This window comes from Podarcis vaucheri (genome assembly GCF_965113315.1).
Source record: "Podarcis vaucheri genome assembly, chromosome: 2".
NCBI lineage: Eukaryota > Metazoa > Chordata > Lepidosauria > Squamata > Lacertidae > Podarcis > Podarcis vaucheri.
This window is the reverse complement of record NC_138760.1, coordinates 9,189,216-9,214,356: the sequence shown is the minus strand read 5'-3', so window position 1 is coordinate 9,214,356 and position 25,141 is coordinate 9,189,216. Positions and strand designations below refer to the sequence as shown.

Here is a 25,141-nt window from a genome sequence, read left to right as displayed (position 1 = left end):
AGTCCACTACGAGTCTTTTTTGGGGCGTGTCTCGCTTCTTCACAAAGAATACAGGACTGCCCCCCGCTGCCTGGGACTCTCGGATGAAACCGCGCTTCAAATTATGATCTATGAACTCTTTGAGTTCCTGCAGTTCGTCTTCAGACATGGAATACAGCTTCCCTTTGGGCAGCGCCGCCCCCGGCAGCAGGTCAATTTTGCAGTCATATGGTCTGTGGGGGGGTAGCTTGTCTGCCTCCTTCTCGCAGAAAACCTCCAAAAATTCTGCGTACTTGTGGGGAATCGCTTGCAGCGTGCCTAGCAGCAGCTGTGACTCCTCTTGCTCCCCTTCCTGCTGGGGCATGATGCAGTGTTCAGCACAAAAGGAAGAGCCGAAGGTCAGCTGCCTCTGGTACCAAGCCAGCGTCGGGCTGTGCTTGTCCAGCCAACTCATGCCCAATACAATAGGCGTGTCCGAGAGTTGAGTGACGTTGAAGCTGATGATTTCCCTGTGATTTCCAAGCCGCAGCACCATAGGTGGCGTCTGCTTCACCACTTGCCCCCCTAACAGCTCCCTGCCATCCACCGTGACAACCTGCAGGGGCAGCGTGGCAGGCAGCAACTGTATAGCGTGCCGGTCGACAAAGTCCTGCCCTATGAAGTCTGCATTGCTTCCCGAGTCGACGGTGATTGGCACGTCCATGGTGATTCCATTGGGTAGCTGGAGCGATGCGGTGAGCCTCACTACTGGCTTGGGCGGGAGGGGGTCCATGGGCGGTAAAATCTCTGGGGACTGCTTCACTGACACATCTGGCTGGGCCCCAGTGCCTCTTCCTCCAGCCAGACATCGTCGTTTCCCTGCTGTGGTTCTCCGTGCTGCGTTGCTGCAGTCACCATTGCTGAGGCTGCAGTGTGCTTGTGGAGCCTCCGGGGACACTCTTTCGCCATATGCCCTGGATCCTCGCAGATATAACACTTCCTGTTCCCTCTAGGAGGCTTCGCTTTCACTGCTGCCGGTGCTAGGGCTCTGGCTGCTGACTGAGCCCTTGCACTCCCAACCTCCATCGGTTCCACCCCTCCCCCTGTTGGAGGCGTGGATTGCGCACGCGCTGCTTCTCTGGGAAGGAAGGAGGAGCCCCTGGCTGGTTCGCGCCCGCTGCGCCCTTCGTCCCTGCTCCACGGACGTTCTTCCAGCCGCACCCCCACCGCCAGCGCCCTCTGAACGATCTCCTGCGTGGTCCGGGGTCTCTCCCCCCTCGCAATCTCATCTTTAACCGAGTTGTGCAAGCCCTCCCAAAAAAGGTCTCTGACAGGAGCCGAATCTCTGTCCCATTCCAGGGCACTGACCAAAGCGAAAAAGCGGGCATGATACTGCCTTACGCTGGCCCTCCCTTGCCTTAGTCCATGCACCTCCTTTCGGGCAAGATCCACGTCAATGCTTGATAAAAAACAGCCATCCATCGCTTTAATAAAGGTGTCCGCATTTTGGAGCGCAGGATCCTTATCTCTCCACAAATTGCGCAGCCATGCTTTTGCGTCTCCATGCAAATGGGACATGATGAACCCCACTTTCTCTTGTTCATCTCTAAAGTCTTTGTGCAGTAGTTGCAGTGCACACATTACGTCTGCTCTAAAGTTGGGGTACTGTTGCAAATTCCCATCGAAGTGCGAGACCAGACCGCCTGTGCGTCTCCCCAACCCAATCCCCTCTGATTTGGGTGTCTGTTGCCCTTGCTTCGTAAGCACGTCCAACCTGACCTGGAGATCCCTGTAGGCGGCAGCTGCTTCCTCCTCTCTCTTCCTGGACGCCAGCGCCTCGGCATTCAGTCGTGAAACTGCTTCTCTGAGTTCCGTTATTTGCTGTTCGGCCGTCATATTGTCTGCCGTTCGTGAGCTCTCTTGTAGGCACCCGCTTTCCCTCCTCTCCGCGAGGCCGTGGATGCCCACAATTTGATGGGACGGAGCTTACTGTCAGGGTTACTTCCAGATCCTAGCTCACAGAGGATCACGCTAGCCAGCGATCGTTAAATAAAAGTCTTTATTGAGTTACAGTCTCCATTCTCAAGCTGCTGCGTGCAACCCTACGTCTTATGCTTAGATCGGCGAAGCTCCGTCTGAGTCTCCGCCCCTTGCTCACCAACTTAATATCCTAGCCCTGCTCCACCTTTTCCGCCTGACAGTTCTCCTCTGGGTCCCTCTGCCCCCCGGGTCTCTTCCTTCCGGGATTCTTCTGACGCTGACCCCCCTGACTCTCCTGTCTCCTTGCGCCGGGCTTTAGGACCTGGCTCCCTTTCCGGGCTGCCTACTGCGCCACCTTCCTATGCATTTGAACTTGGCGCGCGCGCCCAACCTTCCACTTTCCGTCTAACCGTCACTTCGCTCCCCGATGAAGGTGTGGCCACTCCTGACTCGTGCCCTCCCTCCTGTTGCGAGCTGCCAGCGCTTGCTCCCTGGCGCTCTTCCTCTTTCCTACTCTCTGGCGGTGACGTTGGTCCCGATCTCCAACTGCTCCCCTCTGAGTCCCCTCTGGCTCTTTCTTCCTGGGGTGTCCCCCTAGTCTCCCCCCTTGCCCTGGCCACTGGTGCTCCTTTTTGTGAATATTCTGATTCACTGGAAAGACTCGGAGATCTCGGGTCGTCGTCATCACTCATCCTTTCTTCTGCCTCCTCCCCCTCGCTCTCTGTTTCCTCCCTTGCCCTCGCCTCTGCTCCTGAACCCCTGACAGTAACTGACCTAAGAATTCTGCAGAGCAGTTGCTGCTGTGGCTGGCTGGCTGCTCAGGCGAACGTCAGCTCAGTGGCCAACCGCTCAGTCTTCTTGAGGCTCAGGAGCACCTAGCAAATACCTGCTCTGTTCCTGGCACGCTAGACTGTAGCTGAGGAAGGCATTTCACGTAGGTTTATGGATTAAACATTCCTCACTATGCCATCAGGTGTGTTTATGCTCGGTGGAAAAGGATAGCTGCAGTAGCAGATAGCAGGACAGCTAAACATGAGCAGCTCCCATCCACAACAGGTTGCTGAGGTTCTGGCCATTTGCACAGCAACAGTGCAAGAGTATATTAAATCAGTAGCAGTTTGCTGGAAGAAAGTATGTGTGGATCAGATGTCTATACCTAACCGGGGGGTGGGGGGGAGAGGAGGGGAACTCTTTCTTTTGCTGCTTCTTTCTGTGCATGGAAGGATGTCCTTCAATGACTAGACATGCTTGTTATTCCCTCTCTCACTGCATGTTGTCTTCTCTTTTGTTTCCAGGATGTCTTCCAAGGTCTCCCCTGCTCCCCTCATCTCCAAACCCCCCCTGCGGGTGAAAGAAGGCTCCCTGGTAGTCAGGTGGCTGAGATTGGTGTCCTGCCTCCACTTGTGTGCGTTCCTGGTGGATATTATGGCCTGGATGATGTGCATTGCCTCAATAGCCATTGTCAACTGGCGAGTGTGGCGGGTGGAAAACATAAAGGGAATTGGCTCTGGAAACATCTGGATTGGGATCTGGCAGGTCTGTTTTTTGAAAGACCCTTCTAACGACGGAAACTATTATTACCATTGTGAAGAGCTCCATGAACAACACCCAAACCTCCCGAGGGAAATTTTTATTGCTCAGGACTTAATGGCCTTAGCTGCCATTATGAATTCAGCGGCCCTTGGATTACAGGCATTTGCCCTCTGCAATGTGTTCGAGACCAGAAACCATAAGGATTTTCTCTTAACCTTTTTTGGGCTTGGAGCTCTGCTGAACTTACCAGCAGGGATACTCATCCTGATTTCCGTAATATGGAACATGTCTGCTGTCTTACAAAATGGGGAAATTGACTTCCCTGAAGCTTTTGAATTGCCTCAAATTCCCAGCGAGCAGCATATTGGACCTTCTATTTATCTAGGCTATATTGCTGCAGGTTTCCAGCTGCTGAGTGCAGCATTTGTTGGGATGGAGAGATGTTGCATCAGGACCACCGCAACAGATACATCTCAAATAGAAACTGTAGTGGTGATTACCCCAGGAAGTGCGGTGAATAACGAGAGTCTTACTACGTGTTCAAAGTGTGGTTCTCTGCTGGACCTGGTAATTCAAGAGAAATCCTCCACGGTGGAGATGGAGGAAAGCTGTGCAAAAGATCTTGTAATTCCAGAGGACTCCTGCACGGTAGAGATGGAGGAAAGCCGTACGCCCCAAAGCTCACCTGAAGGACATCAAAGTCCACCTCAAGTCCCAAAACATACTATTATACATGTTATCCCTTAAACAGGGAGTCGTAAACTATCAGATCCAGATCAACGCAGATCGCTCCATACACGCATGGATCTGCGTGGATCAGGATGTGATAGTTTTGTTTTGGGACTTCAGGTGGGCTTTGATATCCTTCAGGTGAGGAGGCCCTTTTTATGACTAGTAGTTAGTTAGTTAGTTAGTTAGTTAGTTAGTTAGTTAGTTATTAAAGATTTTGTTGATTTACAAAAGTGTGCAATGTCTCTCTTTCATGTCCCCCCCCCCATGTAACATTTTTATAAATCATTTTCATTTGTTGAGACATTAGGAAGAAAAGGGGAAATAGGTGGAGGGGGGGAACGATGGGTGGGGGTGGGGTCCAGTAGCGATTTTTCTATTTTACTTATTATACCTAGGGTTTGGTATCAGCATTGTTTGTGCAGGTTCTTTGCTTTTTGCTTGTAATTAATAAACCAATTAATAAACCAATATTAATTAAAATATTGACTCTGTTCGCATGATCTTGGCCGGTCTTATTGCACGCTCTCGTCCCGTTTTTCAGAACCTCCTCCAGAGCAGACCCACTAAAGCCTAACCGGTGGGTCTACTCCTGTGTAGGATTCAGTTCTTGATAATTGTGCACTTGGGTCTGGGTTAAAGGCGGATCTACACGGATCCTCATGGATCCTCCACTTTTAAAAAAATAACTCCATCAAATGCAGTGTCAAATCACACCTGGAAGGCACGCCTACAGACTGGACTATCAAAAACGTGGCTGCAGCACCACAAAAACTTGGATCTGAGGCATGGATCCTCATGAATTCATATGATTTTTATAGTGAAACAAAATAAAAACACCATGATACTGTAGACCACTTTTTAGTCTGTAAGCAAAACCAAAGAAATCACGCATCCACTGTTTCGTGCTGCCGAAATGGAGCAAAAACATGGTTAAAAAACACGGATCCTGATGGATCCTCATGATTTTTGCATTAGATCAGGCCAAAGTCACCATCAGCTCAAATATCATGGCCATGGGCACAGTATCCACCACAAAAATCATGAATCCACGGCTTCCTGGTGACACCGTAGCCCAAAAACGTGGTTTTGAAGCACGGATCCTCATGGATCCTCACGCTTTTTGCATTGGGCCAATCCAAACTCACCGTCAAATCACACATTATGTCTAGGGGCACAGCCTGCATCACAAAAAACTCGGATCCACGGCTTTCTGGTCTTACCATGGCCCAAAAACGTGGTTTTGAAGCACGGATCCTCATGGATCCTCACGCTTTTTGCATTGGGCCAATCCAAACTCACCGTCAAATCACACATCATGTCTAGGGGCACAGCCTGCACCACAAAAAACTCAGATCCACGGCTTCCTGGTCATACCCTGGCCCAAAAATGTGGTTTTGAAGCACGGATCCTCCTGGATCCTCACACTTTTTGCATTGAGCCACCCCAAACTTACCGCCAAATCACACATCATGTCCACAAAAAACTCAGATCCAAGGCTTCCTGGTCAGCCCCAAACACTCAGTCTCATAACAAAAAATACTCAACAGAGTTAGGGCTGAGGGTAGGGGAAGTACAATCATGATTTTTCCAGTCCTCTAGAAGCTGACCCTTTTGGTCATTTTGATCATGGAGCCAAATATCTCTTCCCAAGTTTTAAGAGCCTAAACAATTAAAGAACAAGCTTGCCCTTTACATGCAAAACCCTGAAATTCAGCCCATTGGGCAACTGATCATGGGGCTGGGAGGAGGGAGGTAAGGACTAGCACCTTCTCTGCCCTCCACCTCCAACAGCTACACCTGAAAGTTTCATGATGGGGTTCGATTTAAGAAGCTGGATCTTTATAAAGGCACTTAGCGAATTTCTGCCACGGAAATTCTGAACAGAAACACTCTGCAGGTTCAGCCCCTAACAGAAACTGCTCTACGGTCTCTGTGTTGGGAAATGGGAACAGATCTTGCTCATCACCAACCTTCCCTCCGCAAATCAGTATCACTATGAGGCTGAACTGAACAGCTTGCTCCAGAGTTTTAAGAGATATGTTTCTGTGGTGTAGTGGTTAAGAGCGGTGGACTCTAATCTGGTGAGCTGGGTTCGCTTCTCCGCTCCTCCACCTGCAGCTGCTGGGTGACCTTGGGCCAGTCACACTTCTCTCTGAACTCTCTCAGCCCCACTCACCTCACAAGGTGTCTGGTGCGGGGGTGGAAGGGAAAGGAGATTTTTAGCCACTTTGAGACTCCTTCCAGTAGAGAAAAGCAGGATATAAAAACCAACTCCATGAATAAGAATTCTATGGAAAAGGACCATCCCTGCCATGATGATGAAAACTTCATCAACTTCATCCTGGGAAAAAAATGACTATTGGGGTTCCACAAGGTTCTGCCCTGGGCCTGGTGCTATTCAATATATTTATAAATGATTTGGATGATGGAATAGGGGGCATGCTAATCAAATTTATAAATGACTGCAAACTGGGAGGGGTTGCTAATACACCAGAGGGCGGGTCAGAATTCGAAAATGACCTCAATAGCCTAGAGAGCTGGGCCAAAACCAACAACAAGGAGTTCAGTAGGGAGAAATGTAAGGTACTACACCTGGATAGAAAAAATGAAATGCACGGGTGGGGGACACTTGGCTTGACAACAGTACCTGTGAAAGGGATCTGGGAGTCTTAGTCGACCACAAGCTGAATATGAGTCAACAGTGTGATGTGGCAGCTAAGAAGGCCAATGCAATTCTGGGCTGCATCAGTAGGAGTATAGTGTCTAGATCAAGCGAAGGAATGCTACCACACTATTCTGGCTGGTCAGACCACACCTGAAATACTGTGTCCAGTTCTGGGCACCACAGTTGAAGAAGGATATTGTCAAGCTGGAGCATGTCCAGAGGAGGGTGACCAAAATGTAAAAGGTCTGGAATCCAAGCCCTATGAGGAGAGACTTAGGGAGCTGGATTTGCTTAATCTAGAGAAGAGAAGATTAAGGAGTGACATGATAGCCATGTTTAAATATTTGAAGGGATGTCATGTTGAAGAGGGAGCAAGCTTGTTTTCTGCTGTTCTAGAGACTGGGATGCAGAATAATGGATTCAAACTATGGGAAAAGAGATTCCACCTAAACATTAAGGAGAACTTTCTGTCAGTAAGGGCTGTTGGACAGTGGAATATGCCACCTCAGAGAGTAGTGGAGTCTCCTTCTTTGGAGGTTTTTGAGTGGAGGCTGGCTGGCCATCTGTCAGGTAGTGCTTTGCTTGTGTGTTCCAGCATGGCCTTTGCGGTCTCTTCCAGCTCTATGATTTTATGATTCTATGACACTAGCTAGCACGCTGCATTCTTCCATTAGATAGATATTGTTGCTATTGTTTAAGCTAAAGGTTATGTATAGCTGCCATCTATTAGTCTTTGAGCCAGTGTGGTGTAGTGGTTAAGCGCGGTGGACTCGTAATCTGGTGAGCTGGGTTCGCTTCCCTGCTCCTCCACATGCAGCTCCTCACAGGGTGTCTGTTGTGGGGAAGGAAGGGAAAGGAGATTGTTAGCTGCTTTGAGTCTCCTCAAGGGGAGTGAAAGGCAGAATATCAAGTCCAAACTCTTCTTCCAAACTCTTTGTAATAGTGACATTTCCCATAAATATGCTGAGACACAACTGAATAATGTTATAGATTTCAATGGGATTCATGGAAGGGCCAAGTTTATTCAGCAGTTTAAATGAATGGGGCATGGAAGTGCTTAACTGGTTCTTAAGCAGGGCCAAAACCTGGGGGAAGGACTCTTCAGTCTCTGCAGAAAACAGCAGGCACAACACCCTTTTGTATGGAATGCAGATCCAGTTCTTCTCATACGCAAGCAAGGGGAGCCCCTGAGATGCTGGATGCACCACTAGAGCTGGTGGCATGGTGTGAGTACCAAGGTTGGTTTTGCTCTCTGCATTTTTCCTGAAGTTGTTGAGCTGTGAAAATCATGCCCACTGCCCCCTAGAAGGCTGAAAACCATTTTGGGATTCAGGAAGGGTCACCTCGGATAATGTTAAGAGACGGTTTGTTAAGATCCTTGCAAGCATTTTGCCGGCCACAGCTAATAGAGAGATGCCGCGATAGTTTCCACAATCAGTTCTGTCACCTTTTTAAAAAGAGATTGATAATTTGGGCATCCCTGAAGTCTGCTGGGATCGCTTCTCTCTCCCAGATTTTTTTAATGCGCTTGTGAAGTTGTTGTGTAAGTTCAATTCCCCCCGCTTGGAAGATTTCAGCAGGTATCCCATCAGGTCCACTGGCTTTGTTGTTTTTCACTTGGTTAATAGCTGTACACAACTCTCCCAGATTTGGAGATACAGCCAGCTCATCTCTAATTTGTTTTTGCGGGATTTGTGAGAGGACCTCAGCAGCTATGGGGGAGTTGTGGTTAAGGAGATGTTGGTAGTGTCCTTTCCAGCACAGTGCAATAGCTTATTTATCTTTTAGAAGTGTGGTACCATCTGCTGAGCGTAGGGGGCATATGCCATGATTTATTGGTCCATAGATGGTCTGTGTGGCTTTAAAGAAACTCTGTGCATCATGAGTGTCCGATAAGTGCTGGATCGCTTGAGCTTTTTTTTATCCGCCGGGTGTTTTTTAGTTCTCTGGTTCTTAGCAAGCAGTGAATTGCCAGGACTTGGAAGCCCCCTGGTGATGAAATCACTCTTTCCACCCACCCACCCCCCTTTCAAAAATGTGCATGGAATGAATGAGCTGGCATTCAAATCTATTCTTTTAAAAGCATATTTTCTATTATTATTGGGTCCATTCTGACAAATATTGGGTCCATTCTCCCACTTTTGACCCTTCATGATTCCCTCATTTCTTGGGGTTGGACTAGATGACCCCTGGGGTCCCTTCCAACTCTTCCATTCTACAATTCTCTCACCTACAATTCTGACACCCACTTCAGGTTGTACCAATCATACCAGCAGATAAACCGCATTTTCTCCAGTTGATGGTCTTTTTTTAGGGGGTAGAAAGGAGCGTGGGTTTGTTTTGGAGGTTTTTGTTACGAAACCTGACATCCAGTGGATGGGGAACACATGACAGCTGACGTTACACTCCCAACATCCACTTAAAAGCCATATGGTACCTTGAAACGCTTCCCCCAAAGGGATTCTGGGAGCTGTAGTGCTGAAAGCCATATGGAGACCCCCTATTACCCTCCCAGAACTCCCATTCCCAGAGTTCCCTGGGATGTTGTAGGCATCTCTTTTGAGAGGCAATGGAGTGCGCCTCTGGGGGGTGAAATCAAAACTTTTCAGCAGGCGCTGGAAGGAAAAACGAAGGAGACGCCTGCGAGAAGCCAAGTTACGGGGAACCAGGCAGAGGCCTTGACGCTGGTGGCGCCTTCTTCATGGTGATCCACTACTGCTTTATTTATTTATTTTTATAATTTTTATTAGATTTTATACAATTGTAACACATACTGGAACAAACGTTGCACAACCCAAAAAAACAAACCAAAACAAAGATTACAAAAGGAAAAAAGGAAGAGATAAAGAATACATCTATAACAAACAACAACAGACAAATGAACCACACAAACGAGCTTAATTATTTAAAAATCCAATCTTCTAGACATATTACTTGACTTCCTCACTCCTCCCTTCTGAGTTTCTTTGTGTCTGAATGTAACAGTTTTCCAATCTCATTATTAAAGCACAATATTCCAGTTATAATCAAATTTCTTCACTTTTCTTAGTGTTCTATATCCCATTTATTGAAATAAAACCTAATTTAATCCTAGGCCTGTTAGGTACTTTCAAGTAAATTCTAATTTTTAATATTACAATATTTATTCAAATGGTCCTTAAATTTCCTCAAATCTTCTTGATATTCCTCTTCTTTCTGGTCGCAGATTCTTTCAGTAAGGTCAGCTAGCTCCATGAAGTCCATCATCTTCATTTGCCATTCTTCCACAGTTGGTAGTTCTTGTGTTTTCCACTTCTTGGCTAGTAAGATTTGAGCAGCAGTTGTGGTATACAAAAATAACTTTACATCTTTCTTGGGCAATTCCAAACCTGTTATTCCTAGAAGAAAGGCTTCTGGTTTCTTTATTAATGTATATTTCATTATTTTTTTCAATTCATTCTAAATCTTTTCCCAGAAGTCTTTCACCTTGGGACGGGTCAACCACATATGATAAAAAGTTCCTTCTTTTTCTTTGCATTTCCAACATAGATTATCACAGTTATGGTAAATCTTTGCTAATTTAACAGGGGTAAAGTACCATCTATACATCATTTTCATTCTCTTTTCCTTTAACATCGTACATGCGGTAAACTTGATCCCTTTCTTCCATAACCTCTCCCAGTCCTCCATCATTATATTATGTCCCACATCTCTTGCCCAATCAATCATAACCGATTTAACTTGTTCATCCTTTGTATGCCACTCTAAAAATAAATTAGACATTTTAGACATATTCTTAACTTTAGTATCTAACAACTCCGTTTCCAATTTCGTTTTTTCTATTGCAAAACCATTTTTCTTGTCAATCTTAAATAATTCATTAATTTGATAATATTGAAGCCAATTCACTTGATCTTTAATTTGATCAAACGGTTTTAACGTAATACCTTCCTGATCCTCAATCAGTAAGTCTGAGCATCTCAACCATTTATTTTCCATATTTTACTTTTTGGGGGCCTGCGCTTCCATTGGCAAAACCCATTTAGGGATCCACTACTGCTTTAAGGGAGGTCTTGGAATAAGTAGATCTGTTGCTGTTCTCCTGCGCTCCCTGCCTCCCGCCCTGGTCCCTGTGCCCTTCTCCCAAGCTCTGCACACTATTTCATATTTGGTTCTGCATTGCAATAGTGCAACGATGAGAGCATGTTGGCAGGGGGAACTATTCTGACAGGGGTGGGGCCAAAGGACCTACCTAGGTGCTCTTTCCATCTGTCGATCCTGGCTAGCTGACAAATCCAGAAGGCTTTGAAGTAAGTTGGTTCCAAACGACACTGCACTGTGTCCCTTCGCAACACCCCCCAAACGCAAATTCTTAGGACATGGACCTGCGGGGGGGGGGACCTGTACCCCGAGGAGCTGGGCTGCTGAGTAGTCTCTCAACCTGGAATCTTCTTTAACAGTGTGGAACCTCTAATGGAGCAATGTTCTCCCCAAATATTGTTTCTTAGACTGTCCCTGTGGCTGACTTTTTGTTTTTTTAACAAAAGCACATTTCACATCAAATTTAGCTGCAGATTAAGCTGGGGGAAGGGAGGGGCCACGCATTCTCTCCTAAACCTCTCTTGTCCATCACCACCCTTTTCTGGGCACAAGTATTTTAGACAGCCCACCGCTGTTTCCTTCCTATGCAGAGTTAAGGCCCAATAAGCTGCTATTACTGTTATTATTGTTAGCTTTGCAATGGTCATGGGGGATAATTTGAAGAAAATGTGTGGCTTACTGTGTTTCTTTTTTTAAAAAGATCTATTTGCAAAAGGTTTATATAGAAAATCAATCAATCGATTAGTAATAACACCTGAGGAGGTACTGCTGCTAGAAACTATTCCCCCTCTCCGCCCGTCCCACTTCTAATGCAAACCCCCCTCTTCAATCAAGATGGGATTTCAGCTAAAATAGAGTTGGACAACTTGGGGGTTTCAGCAGGAAATTCAAGGCAGCCCCCTGCAGCTTTCTCAGGGTTCTGGAAACCATATTGAGTTCTTTGGAATTTTCAGGATTTTTTGGGGGGGGGGGCTGTTAATAGATGCTGTGAAAATGAATTCTTCTTGTGGTTTCCGTGTACGAGATCTATCCCAGTATATAAGCACTACGGTTTGGGAGGACGCCAGTTGTTTGGAAAGCACAAGGTCGACCGAGAAAGACTCCCAGACTTTTGTGGACTGTGGCAGATGAGGACAGAGGGAGACTGCGATTTGGGGAGAATGTATCTTATTCTAAGTAAAGCTTAATTCCACAGAAACAGAAAAGATGTTTGACTTTCTAGGAAATGGCACTGCTGTTCAGATAGCAAGTTACCCAACCTCACAATTACTTAGGGTCATGCAAACAGACCAATAGCCCATTCTAGTCCAATGCACTGATGTCCACAAAAACCGGACGGATGATTCAAGGAAGCTTCCAGGCAGGGCATGAAGGCACTTAGCTCTTCCCCCCCCTCCCAGAACTGATATTCCAGGACAAACCTTTTTTATATATCAGAACTCTAAAGCGCTATAAGATTTAAAAGAGAGGAAAACCCAGTTGGATGGGCGGGGTCTAACTAAATTATCAATATTATTATTGTTTTATTTTGTGTGTGTGTTTTTATCTTGTATAAGAGATAAAAACATAAAAAACTCAAAGGCATCTTCAAATGTTAAATAAATCCAAGCAGTGAATTGCCAGGACTTGGAAGCCCCCTGGTGATGAAATCACTCTTTCCACCCACCCACCCCCCTTTCAAAAATGTGCATGGAATGAATGAGCTGGCATTCAAATCTATTCTTTTAAAAGCATATTTTCTATTATTGTTGGGTCCATTCTGACAAATATTGGGTCCATTCTCTCACTTCTGACCCTTCTTGATTCCCTCATTCCTGGGGGTTGGACTAGATGACCCCTGGGGTCCCTTCCAACTCTTCCGTTCTACAATTCTCTCGCCTACAATTCCGACACCCGCTTCAGGTTGTACCAATCATACCAGCAGAAAAACCACATTTTCTCCAGTTGGTCTTTTTTTAGGGGGTAGAAAGGAGCGTGGGTTTGTTTTGGAGGTTTTTGTTAGGAAATCCTGACATCCAGTGGATGGGGAATGCCTGACAGCTGACGTTACACTCCCAACATCCACTTAAAAGTCATATGGTACCTTGAAACGCTTCCCCCAAAAGGATTCTGGGAGCTGTAGTGCTGAGAGCCGTTTGGAGACCCCCTATTACCCTCCCAGAACTCCCATTCCCAGAGTTCCCTGGGAGGTTGTGGGCATCTCTTTCGAGAGGCAATGGAGTGTGCCTCTGGGGGGTGAACTCAAAGGTTTTCAGCAGGCGCTAGAAGGAAAAATGAAGGAGACGCCTGCGAGAAGCCAAGTTACAGGGAACCAGGCAGAGGCCTTCTCAGTGGTAGCGCCTTCTTCCTGGTGATCCACTACTGCTTTAAGGGAGGTCTTGGAATAAGTAGATTTGTTGCTGATCCAAAACACCCACCCACCCCACTCACACATGAAAACAAAGACCACCACAACCGACTACAAATAAATAACCACACCTTAGGCCAACCCCAACCTCTCTCACCACCAAAGGAACACAAGCAGACAGCAAAGAACCTGTGAGGCATCAGGCATAAGCCTGCATTTTATTAATGTTTGATCAGGACTTGTATATTAAAGAGAGAGCTTAGATTTTCAAAAGTTTCATGCCAGGCAGACCAGCTGCTTAAGAAAACACTGGCAATGTTTTTCCTAGACAAAGGGGCCCCTTTGATTGATAGCAGAAAACAATTCTCAAAGTCGTAAAAGCTGAAATTACAGGCTAAGAACGAGGACACTGACCCTACATGTTACAGAAGATAAAAAAGGCAGAAATAAATATAATTAGGAATGAGTAAATAGTAAAATAATGCCAATGTGCCTCCCAGTAAAATGAGCCAGATCTTCTTTCCAAGGTTAAAGACCAAATGGAGAAGCATCTAGCTGGCAAGTCTTTTTTTAAAGCTGTTTCTTTCTTAAACTGAGAAAGTTAGAGGGCAATAAATGTTGGGAAGAGCACATGGAAACAAAGCAACTGGCTGGAGAAGGGGGGGGGAATGTAAACAGGGGAAGAGGCTTCTTTTAAAGCGGTTTTTTACTGTGTTCCTTTTTACTGAGTTCCTTTTCTACTTTACAAAAGGCCTTATTCCTTTTAAGAGGCTATCTGTGTTGTGTATTAAATATATTGGCTTAAATGTAATTATGCAAAGGATTTAAGAAATGCTAGATTTCATATAGTTGTAAGAGTTGTATTTTGAAATTAAGTCAGTCACCAGCCTAGCCCTGCCAGACAGGAAGACGCCATCCAAGCAGTCCTGAGCAGTCCTGATATATTAGTTGTCAGACATTTGTTTAGAAACCTTCAAATGAAGGAGATCTTTCAATGTTGATGTGAAACTCAAGATCCTTGACATATGTTTAAGATAAAAATTTAAGATTAACCATTTGTTTTAGAAGGCAATAGGGCAAGGAGGGCAAGAGGTGAGTTGGTAATTAAGATTCCTTGTTGAGACACATGTAAGATATATTACTACTTATTTGTCATTTATAGATGTAACAATATATAGCTCTTTGTGTTCCATATAAGGACAGGAGGATATGGGTGTATCTTTTTGTGATTGGTTCTAGCAATCAGCCAATAGGAATTTCAACCAGGCTGATTGGACAGAGGCAGCCACAGGAGGAGCAAAGGGGGCTGGATTAAGGGAATATAAGTGCTGGCCATAATGGCAGGAGGCCAGGCCAGAGCTTGGTAACCATATACCACTGTGCCTCTCATTTATTTGTCTGACAAATAAATAATTATTTTAATTTCTCTATTGCTGCGTTGAATATTTCATTCCAGCTAAGCGTTAACCACAAGCAAGGTGCTACATTTTATGGTGCTCCTGTGACTCGGATAAGTGGTCTGCTGGAACGCAGCCCCTTCGCCTTACTGGGCGGGGTACAAGAGAGAGGACCACTCACTGCTTACCCAGCGCGCACTGGAAAGTCTTTTTCCAGGGGAACGCAGAAGTCTCGTCTGTCTGATACCCTGCCCACTGACGGCGACGGACCGGGGGGGAAACGGAACCAACCAAGGGTAAGTGCACAAAGGGATTTTTGGCCCTCCAATTAACTGGGAGGAAGAGAAGTCTTGATCAAACTTCTGCATCTCAGTAAGTGGGAACTGAGTACGCTAGGTGGTTGGGTATATCAGATGGTGGTCTGGTGGGGGAAAAGGGAAGAATGGGAGGTAGTGTGTGGTGAAGTATCTAGCGCATTGTATGTGTGAGAAAGTACAGAGCAATCTGTAGCTGACCTGAGTGTGGAGTGGGCAGTACTTCGGTTCCTGGTAAGGCGACTTCACCAGGCAAGGAAACCCACGAAGCGTGTGTGTGAGTGACTGAGTGGATACTTCACAGGGCCATACAATGGGAGTTGGGGGTTCAAAGGGGGGAAATACACCTCTTGAATGTATGTTAAATAATTTTAAGAAAGCCTTCTCAGGGGCGTATGGAGTCAAAATGACGCCAGAGCACCTGAGAACGTTATGTGAATTAGAGTGGCCGAAGCAAAATACTGAATGGCCATCTCAAGGAACCTTTGATATAAATTTAGTAAGCAAACTTTGGTCTAACATCGCCAAAGAAACTGGAGGGTGCCCAGAACAATTTTCATATATAGATTCCTGGCTGAGCACATTAAATAAAAATCCTCCATGGATAAGGGAATGCAAAGTCCAACGATGCAAATTATTGGCTGTAAAAGCCGAAGCTAGGAAAGGAATCTTGCCAAATAAACTCAAACCCATTTTTGAGGGACCAGAGGAAGAGCTGCTTCCACCTCCACCCTATGCTCCACATCGAAGGGAGCCTAATCCAAACACTCCACCAGTTGTAACCCCAAGGCAAGAAAGTGGAATGAATAATGGGGCTGGAGTCACAGAACTTGATTCCTTGATAGATTATGATAAATATCTTCAGGAGGCATTGGAGTCCTATAATAAAGCCCAAGCAGAAGCGGTTATTCCATCTGTGAGTCCCAGTAGAACTCCATCTACAGTCTCTTTTAGTGGAACAACTGATTGCCTACCCCAAACCCCTGTACATCCAAGTCCTAGAGAATTATTACAGAAGTTACAGGGAGACCTTAATCGGTCAGCAAGCAATACAGCCAGGCGTATAAGGCTGCTAAAAGAACGCCTTGGGACAAATACCATCCCCTATGATTTGAGGCCCCTAGAGCAAAGCGAAGAGAAAGATCACGTACTAGCCCCTCTCAGAAGAGTATTTGATGCACTTGAGGAGCCTGTGCTGGTTAACGGGCAACTCGGACCACGGCCACCTCGAACTTCGACCCTCCAGTACATTCCATTCACAACTACGGATCTGATGAATTGGAAAACACACACCCCATCTTTCGCAGAAAAACCTCAGGCTATGATGGACTTGGTGACTTCAATAATAAACACTCATAGTCCTACTTGGACAGATTGCCGCCAGCTCCTGAATACTCTGTTCACCACTGAGGAAAGGAGAGACATAATTGAAAAGGCACAGATATATTTGCGTGAGCAGGCCAGAGTGGGAAATATTTATAATATTGACCGTCATCTCCAAGACAACTTTCCCTTGGAAGATCCTAATTGGGATCCAAACAATGTAATTCACCTGGCCAGACTTACCACCTATCGCCAGATGCTTGTGCAAGGTATCCGCAGGGCATGCCAGAAGCCCACTAATATGTCTAAAGTCTCAGAAGTAGAACAGAAACCAAATGAGAGTCCAGGAGACTTTTTAGAGAGGCTGCAAGAAGCCTATCGTATATGGACTCCTTTTGACCCTGAAGCCCCTGAAAACAGTAGAATGATTACTGCTACATTTGTGGCCCAGTGCGCTTCTGACATTCGTAAGAAAATTCAGAAATCAGAAGGATGGGAAGGGATGCTGATGAGCCAAATTATGGCCATTGCACGCCGAGTTTATCGGAATAGGGATGAGGCTGAGAAGCAAGAGAAGAAGAAGTGGCAGAAGGAAAAGATGGTAATGCTGGCCACAGCAGTGAAGCAAGACTACCGCCCCTTAAATGGAGGAAGAGGGCGGGGAAGGAATCCACCACTGGGAAGGAATCAATGTGCGAATTGCAAGAAGGAGGGTCATTGGAAGCGGGAATGTCCTGAACCTCTGAGGTTGGAAGAAGTACGCCCAGGCCCAGGCCCAGGCCCAGGCTCCGGCCCAAGAAACCAGGGACGGGGACGGGGAATGATCCGAAATGGAAGATATCAGAGACCTGGACAAGGACAGAGTAGAGACAATTTCATTGGACTGGCAGAGGAGGATTTTACCCAAGACTAGGAAAGACCGGACTCCATAAAGTTAGGCTTCCAGGAGCCCACGGTCACGATTCAATTAGGAAGCCATTTAATAGACTTTATGATTGATACTGGGGCTGAATACTCAGTACTCCCAGAACTATTGCAGAAAAAGGCATCCAAAAGTGTAGTCATTAAAAGTGCCACTGGTCAGTCAGCTAAGAGGTCTTTCCTCCAACCTTTGGAATGCCAGATTGGGGGACATCGTTTAACCCATCAGTTTTTGTATATACCTGAGTGTCCAATACCTCTCTTAGGTAGAGATATGCTGTCCAAATTGCAGGCCCAAATCACCTTCACTCCTCGAGGTCCAGAAATGAAACTGCCATCAAAGGCAGCAGGAATAATTTCCCTCTCAGTACCTAAGGAACAATCATGGTGCCTAATGTCAGCCCTGCAAGTCCAACCCACATTGGATACAGAGTTAAACAAGCTCCTCCGAACCCTACAGGTGCCACCAGGAGTATGGGCCGAAAATAGCCCACCAGGAATGGCCAAGAATATAGCTCCAATTGTAGTAACCTTAAAACCTATGGCTACCCCTGTATCTGTAAAGCAATATCCTTTACCCCGGCGAGCAGCAGAGGGCATCCAGAAACATTTGGACCGCCTATTAAAATATGGTTTGCTTAAGCCCTGCCAATCAGAATGGAACACACCCCTTTTGCCTGTTCGAAAACCTGGGACAGATGAATACAGGCCAGTGCAGGACTTGAGGCTCGTAAACCAGGCTATCGAGACCTTGCACCCAAATGTACCAAACCCATACACCTTGCTGAGTTTGATCCCACCAGAAGCAACATTTTTTACTGTATTGGACTTGAAAGATGCATTCTTCTGTTGCCGGCTGGCACCACAGAGCCAACCTATATTTGCCTTCCAGTGGGAAGACCCTTTGACAGGAACAAAAGGCCAGCTAACCTGGACAAGATTGCCCCAGGGATTCAAAAATTCCCCAACTTTATTTGGCACTGCCTTGGCGAAGGATCTAACAAGTTACCCCTCAATACCTGGAGAAAAGGTGGTTCTGCAATATGTAGATGACCTTATACTAGCAGCAAAGGATTTTGATACCTGTAAAGAAGGTACAGAGAAACTGCTCCACTTGCTCTGGCAAGCTGGCTACCGAGTTTCCCAGAAAAAGGCACAGTTATGTTTAGAAAAGGTCAAATATTTGGGCTTTGACATCTCACACCAACAACGAGCATTGAGACCAGAGAGGAAAGAAGCTATTTGCCTTATCAAGGAACCTACCACAAGGAAACAACTCAGAGGATTCTTGGGAACAGCAGGGTTTTGTAGACTATGGATACCTGATTTCAGCAGTCTGGCCAAGCCCTTACATGAAAGCACTCGAGGTGCAGAAAAGGACCCATTCGTATGGGGACCTGAGCAGCAACAAGCCTTTTTAGTTATCAAACAACGACTTATGGAGGCCCCAGCCCTTGGACTGCCTGATTCAGAAAAACCCTTTCAGCTGTATGTACATGAACAGAATGGGATTGCAGCGGCAGTCCTGACCCAGAGATTAGGAAGTTGGAATCGTCCAGTAGCTTATTTGTCAAAACAATTGGACTCAGTAGCAAAAGGATGGCCTCCATGCCTAAGGGCAGTAGCGGCCACTGCAAGCCTTGTCAAAGAAGCTGATAAATTTACCTTCGGCCAGACGATGTACGTGAATGTACCTCATGCTGTTCTGACACTCATGGAATATAAGGGTAGTTATTGGCTAACGAACCCAAGGATGGCTAGGTACCAAGGCCTATTGTGTGAAAATCCCAGGATTCATCTACGAGTAGTGAATATGCTCAATCCAGCGACTTTGCTGCCCCTACCAGAGGTAGATGATGAAGAATCACATGATTGTCTCCAAATAATGGATGAAGTTTATTCCAGTAGACCTGATCTGAAAGATGAACCATTGAAAAATCCAGATGTTGTATATTATACTGATGGTAGCAGTTACCTGGATGAAGGTGCCAGACGAGCAGGATATGCTGTGGTCACCAATGAGGAAGTTGTGGAAGCTGAAGCTTTGCCTGCTGGCACCTCAGCACAAAAAGCTGAACTTATAGGTTTAACTAGAGCTCTGCAATTGGCAGCCGGATGTAAGGCAAACATCTATACTGATTCTAAATATGCCTTCTTAACCCTGCATGCACATGGAGCTCTATGGAAAGAAAGAGGTCTAATAGGAGCCCACGGGAAGGCCTTGAAATATGGACCTGAAGTAGAAATCCTGTTAGAAGCAGTATGGGCTCCAGAACAGATTGCTGTAATGCACTGCAAAGGTCATGGACGAGGAAGGGATCCAATAACCAGAGGAAATCATGCTGCTGACAAAGCAGCTCGAGAGGCAGCCCAAAAGCCTGTGGGAGGATTTATAGCAGCCCTCATACCAGAGGTAGTTCCAGAAGAAGTTAAACCTCACTATACCCCAGAAGAAAGGAAGTGGGCTGAACAGGAAGGAGCAGTTGTGAAGGATGGTTGGATGATCCTGCCAGACAATAGGATTTATGTACCTCATCATCTAGCAGGCACAATTGTAAGAAATTATCATGAATCTACTCACCTTGGCGGTACTGCAACCAGAGAGAGTCTCAGTCGGACGTTGTATATTATTAACCTATCACAATTAGCAACTTGCATTTCACAGAAATGTGTTCTTTGTGCTAAAAACAATCCCAGGCAGGGACCGGTACAACCTCCTGGAATCCAACATGTGGGATATGTCCCCATGGAAAGCCTAATTGTGGACTTCACAGAGCTGGGATTCCAGTATCTCCTTGTGTTTGTAGATACTCTTACCGGATGGGTTGAAGCTTTTCCCACCCGAACTGAAAAGGCACGAGAGGTAACTAAGAGACTCCTCACTGAATTGATCCCGAGATTTGGGTTACCTAGATGCATTGGAAGTGATAATGGGCCAGCGTTCATTGATCAAGTAGTACAAGAAGTATGTCGAGTCCTACAAGTGAAATGGAGACTGCATGCAGCCTATAGGCCTCAGAGTTCAGGGAAAACTGAAAGAATGAATCGGACTCTGAAAACCCAATTGGCAAAATTAACCCAGGAAACGGGATTGGGATGGGTAGATGTGTTACCCATAACACTGTTTCGTGTTCGGTGTGCACCCACAAAAAGACTTAAGTTGTCGCCTTTTGAGCTCCTGTATGGGAGACCGCCCTCCTTTGTTCAGGATATTTCAGCTGACCTTAAACAAATAGGAGACCATGTGACACAGGGACAAGTGCAATCTCTCTCCCGTGTTTTTGTTTCTCTTAACAGGTGGGCCCTCGAGCGCACGCCGTGCAGCATTGCCGAGCCGATTCATCAGTTCCAGGCTGGCAATAGCGTATGGGTGAAAGAGTGGAAACGTGATCCACTTGCACCTAAGTGGCGTGGACCTTACACCGTCTTGCTCTCTACTCCAACAGCGGTGAAGGTAGCTGAGGTGACCCCCTGGATTCATCACTCCCGTTTGAAGAAGTCCGAAGGCAGTTGGACGTGCAAAGGTGACCCCTCTAATCCTCTTAAACTGACTCTCTCCAAAAACCCCTGTATCTAGCCCTACCGGGAACGGGCTAGGTCACAGGCAACATTAGACGACCGGCCTGCTGCAGCCACAACCTGGAAGCTGGCTGACCTGCGCACGCCTGAAGCTTGAGGAGCATCAGAACCAGCGATTGTGAAAGGAAAGATTCTCTTATACAATTAATTGACTGCCCCCCCCTTGTGGAACAATTATCAGAGATATTACTCATTGGGGATCCTCGGGATATATGTTTTGGTCTTGGTGGTTCCCCATTTCTGTCACTGGGGGAATTATATTGGGACTAATATTTATTTGCTATCACAATAAGGTAATCTTTTGTGGAAGGAATGCATATGCTAGACATCAACATGATTTTATTATTAATCCTGATCCCTTGGAAAGGGGAAGGGTCCTTGAATCTGACCAAATTGACTAAATATGGATTCCGCCATGACCACAATATGTGGGTAGGTTTAGCTGAGATGGTAGCCAATGTTGCAAATAGGACCAATTGCCTTGTTTGCTCTCTTGGGCCAGATGATTCAGAGGGAGGTATGCCCTTATTACCGATACCATTAGATGCCATTGGTATGGTAAGCGAAATACCACACCAAACAGAAATACAGAATTTCCCCGGATGGAACTCAACTAAACCAATACGAGTTATACCTGTACAAGGGGAATTCTGTGTACATAAATCATCAGATGCAGCTGATTCTACTATGATAGGCTCTTCTCATTGTCACTATACCTGGGATAATATTAAGAATACCTGGGCACACGGTACTACCTATCGAACTCGGAATGCCTTGCCCTGTGCACCTCCTTTTATTCATGCATGGAAAGTGGTATGGAACATAACTGTGACAGAAAAAGGCAATCTAACATACTGCACTGTGAACTCTCTACCTCTTTTGATATTTCGCCTTCTGTACTCCACGTACCAAAAACCTCAGACCCGATGGTTGTGGTGGATATGTGGAGAATGGGCATACAAGAAACTCCCCTCCAAATGGAGTGGGACTTGTTTCCTGGGATGGGTATTACCACCAATGTGGATTATGCCCACTAATTTGGCCAAGCGTACACGAAGAAACGCTGATATTTCTCATATAGCAGGAGGAAGTACCCAAAGTTGGAGCGGTACTGATGATTGGCCACCAGAGCGCATTATAGCCTATTATGGTCCTGCCTCCTGGAATCCTGGTGAGCTCATACAAGGGGCACGGGATCCTATTTATAATCTAAACAGAATAATTTGATTGCAAGCAGTAGTGGAACTTGTAACCAATGCAACGGCCCAGAGTTTGAGACTTATTGCACAACAGTTGGATGAAAGTAGAGCCGCCATTTTGCAGCTGAAAATGGGAATGGATTATGTACTTGCCAAGCAGGGAGGCCTATGTGGAGTCTTGAACTTGACAGGGAATGCCTGTTGCTTTAACATTTCAGATAATGGTGAGGCAATCCGTGTGTTGGCCACAAAGATGGAGAATATAGCACATGTCCCAGCACAAACATGGGAAGGATGGGATATGGGATGGCTCACCAATTGGTTACCTAATGTCACAGGACTCAAAGGGATACTATTGTCTTGCTTGTTTTTCTTGACAGTAGTGGTAATGGTTTTATGTATGATGCCATGTATCATTTCATGTTTTAGAAGTACAATTAGCAAGATGGTTTCAAATGAAACTCTACCTCATATCATGGCCCTATACAGAGCTTTACCTCAGGAACATGATGAAGGTCAAGCTATCAAGGACACTTGGGATGAAGGTCCTTGAGCTTGAAAGGGGGGAATGAGGCATCAGGCATAAGCCTGCATTTTATTAATGTTTGATCAGGACTTGTATATTAAAGAGAGAGCTTAGATTTTCAAAAGTTTCATGCCAGGCAGACCAGCTGCTTAAGAAAACACTGGCAATGTTTTTCCTAGACAAAGGGGCCCCTTTGATTGATAGCAGAAAACAATTCTCAAAGTCGTAAAAGCTGAAATTACAGGCTAAGAACGAGGACACTGACCCTACATGTTACAGAAGATAAAAAAGGCAGAAATAAATATAATTAGGAATGAGTAAATAGTAAAATAATGCCAATGTGCCTCCCAGTAAAATGAGCCAGATCTTCTTTCCAAGGTTAAAGACCAAATGGAGAAGCATCTAGCTGGCAAGTCTTTTTTTAAAGCTGTTTCTTTCTTAAACTGAGAAAGTTAGAGGGCAATAAATGTTGGGAAGAGCACATGGAAACAAAGCAACTAGCTGGAGAAGGGGGGGAATGTAAACAGGGGAAGAGGCTTCTTTTAAAGCGGTTTTTTACTGTGTTCCTTTTTACTGAGTTCCTTTTCTACTTTACAAAAGGCCTTATTCCTTTTAAGAGGCTATCTGTGTTGTGTATTAAATATATTGGCTTAAATGTAATTATGCAAAGGATTTAAGAAATGCTAGATTTCATATAGTTGTAAGAGTTGTATTTTGAAATTAAGTCAGCCACCAGCCTAGCCCTGCCAGACAGGAAGACGCCATCCAAGCAGTCCTGAGCAGTCCTGATATATTAGTTGTCAGACATTTGTTTAGAAACCTTCAAATGAAGGAGATCTTTCAATGTTGATGTGAAACTCAAGATCCTTGACATATGTTTAAGATAAAAATTTAAGATTAACCATTTGTTTTAGAAGGCAATAGGGCAAGGAGGGCAAGAGGTGAGTTGGTAATTAAGATTCCTTGTTGAGACACATGTAAGATATATTACTACTTATTTGTCATTTATAGATGTAACAATATATAGCTCTTTGTGTTCCATATAAGGACAGGAGGATATGGGTGTATCTTTTTGTGATTGGTTCTAGCAATCAGCCAATAGGAATTTCAACCAGGCTGATTGGACAGAGGCAGCCACAGGAGGAGCAAAGGGGGCTGGATTAAGGGAATATAAGTGCTGGCCATAATGGCAGGAGGCCAGGCCAGAGCTTGGTAACCATATACCACTGTGCCTCTCATTTATTTGTCTGACAAATAAATAAATAATTATTTTAATTTCTCTATTGATGCGTTGAATATTTCATTCCAGCTAAGCGTTAACCACAAGCAGGGTGCTACACCTGCACAAACAACGCTGACACCAAACCCTACATATAGGAAGTAAAATCGAAAAATCGCCACTGCTGCTAGAAACTATTCCCCCTCCCCGCCCGTCCCACTTCTAATGCAAACCCCCTTCCTCAATCAAGATGGGATTTCAGCTCAGAGAGTTGGACAACTTGGGGGTTTCAGCAGGAAATCCAAGGCAGCCCCCTGCCTGAATGAGACTGGATTCCCCTGCTAAAACGAAGAAGGGGGACTGTTTAGGAGACAAACCCGTTTCTGCATCAGGAAGGGGTTTGCTTGGAATCCCGCCCAACTGAGCAGAATTTAAGCCCTGCTCATCGGCTGACGTTGAAAACCAGACATCGCCCGGCCCTGGGCAGGATGGCACACCGAGCCTCCTCACATCTGTTCAAAGGAGGCTGAAAAGCGGGGGTCATGTTTGTATCATTTCGTCGTCTTGTTTATTTCTATGCTCTTTTAGATGTGGCTTCATAGCTGAGAGGGGGATTTGATCCCCGGTGCCTCCCAGGTCCTGATCTGGCAGTCTAACTGTTGGACCTGCTCCATGTCTGCTATTGGGTCCCCGGAGCGCAGATTCATACAGCGTGGCAATCAACCTTGCAGGATTCAAAAGGATTTATTTGAAATGCATATGCAGGACAAAGGCACAGCGCCATAAGCTCGCAATCTGCACACCCCAGTCAGGATGCGCCCACTTTTCATAGACTATACCAAAAAACAACAACAACAAAACAGAGCGTGAGACTTTACATTCTTATCCAATCAGGCTCTAACATTCCATGTTTCTCCTTTTGAAGCTTAACACTTCCCAATTTACTCATTCTTTGTTTGTCTGCCTGCTTATGGCCTTGCCCGTCTTGTAAGAGTGGCTTTGATAACAGCATGCTGGAATTTCTATTTCTGAGGCCCTTCAATTGGAGTCTATAACAGCCTGGAGGGCCACAGATGCCCCATATTCTCTGGCTCTGAGATTGCCCAAAGTTTCCTTTCTCTCCCTTGTTGTGCAAAAAGAAAAATGCCCATGACAAAATGTGACATTTTTGGCTCTTTAGAGACAGTTCTGGTCCCCCCCCCCTTTTCATTTAAAGGAGTCTCATCCCTTTTCCCACCCAACTTCCTCCTGCACACACACACCCAGCTTCAAGATTTCCATGAAGAACCAACCAACCAACCAACCAACCCATAATTGGAATTTACGAGATTAAGTGGAGGGGTGAAGGTCAGGATGACCAATGGAGAG

At 45.7% G+C, this 25,141-nt stretch overlaps 1 protein-coding gene and 1 long non-coding RNA gene across 2 annotated transcripts; one reads left to right on the top strand and one right to left on the bottom strand.

Moving 5' to 3' along the window:
* The first annotated feature begins 2,724 nt into the window (after positions 1 to 2,724).
* Positions 2,725 to 4,363, top strand: LOC309527008 (claudin-34-like). The gene is made up of 2 exons (XM_082213428.1): positions 2,725 to 2,872; positions 3,234 to 4,363. The coding sequence occupies exon 2, from the start codon at positions 3,235 to 3,237 to the stop codon at positions 4,216 to 4,218; it is 984 nt and encodes a 327-aa protein (XP_082069554.1). The 5' UTR covers positions 2,725 to 2,872; position 3,234; the 3' UTR covers positions 4,219 to 4,363.
* A 7,268-nt stretch (positions 4,364 to 11,631) lies between these two features.
* Positions 11,632 to 24,593, bottom strand: LOC309523052. Its single transcript, XR_014215212.1, has 2 exons — positions 23,895 to 24,593; positions 11,632 to 13,484 (listed from the first exon to the last, which is right to left on the bottom strand). It is a non-coding gene; the product is annotated as an uncharacterized lncRNA (long non-coding RNA).
* Between the last annotated feature and the right edge of the window lie 548 nt (positions 24,594 to 25,141).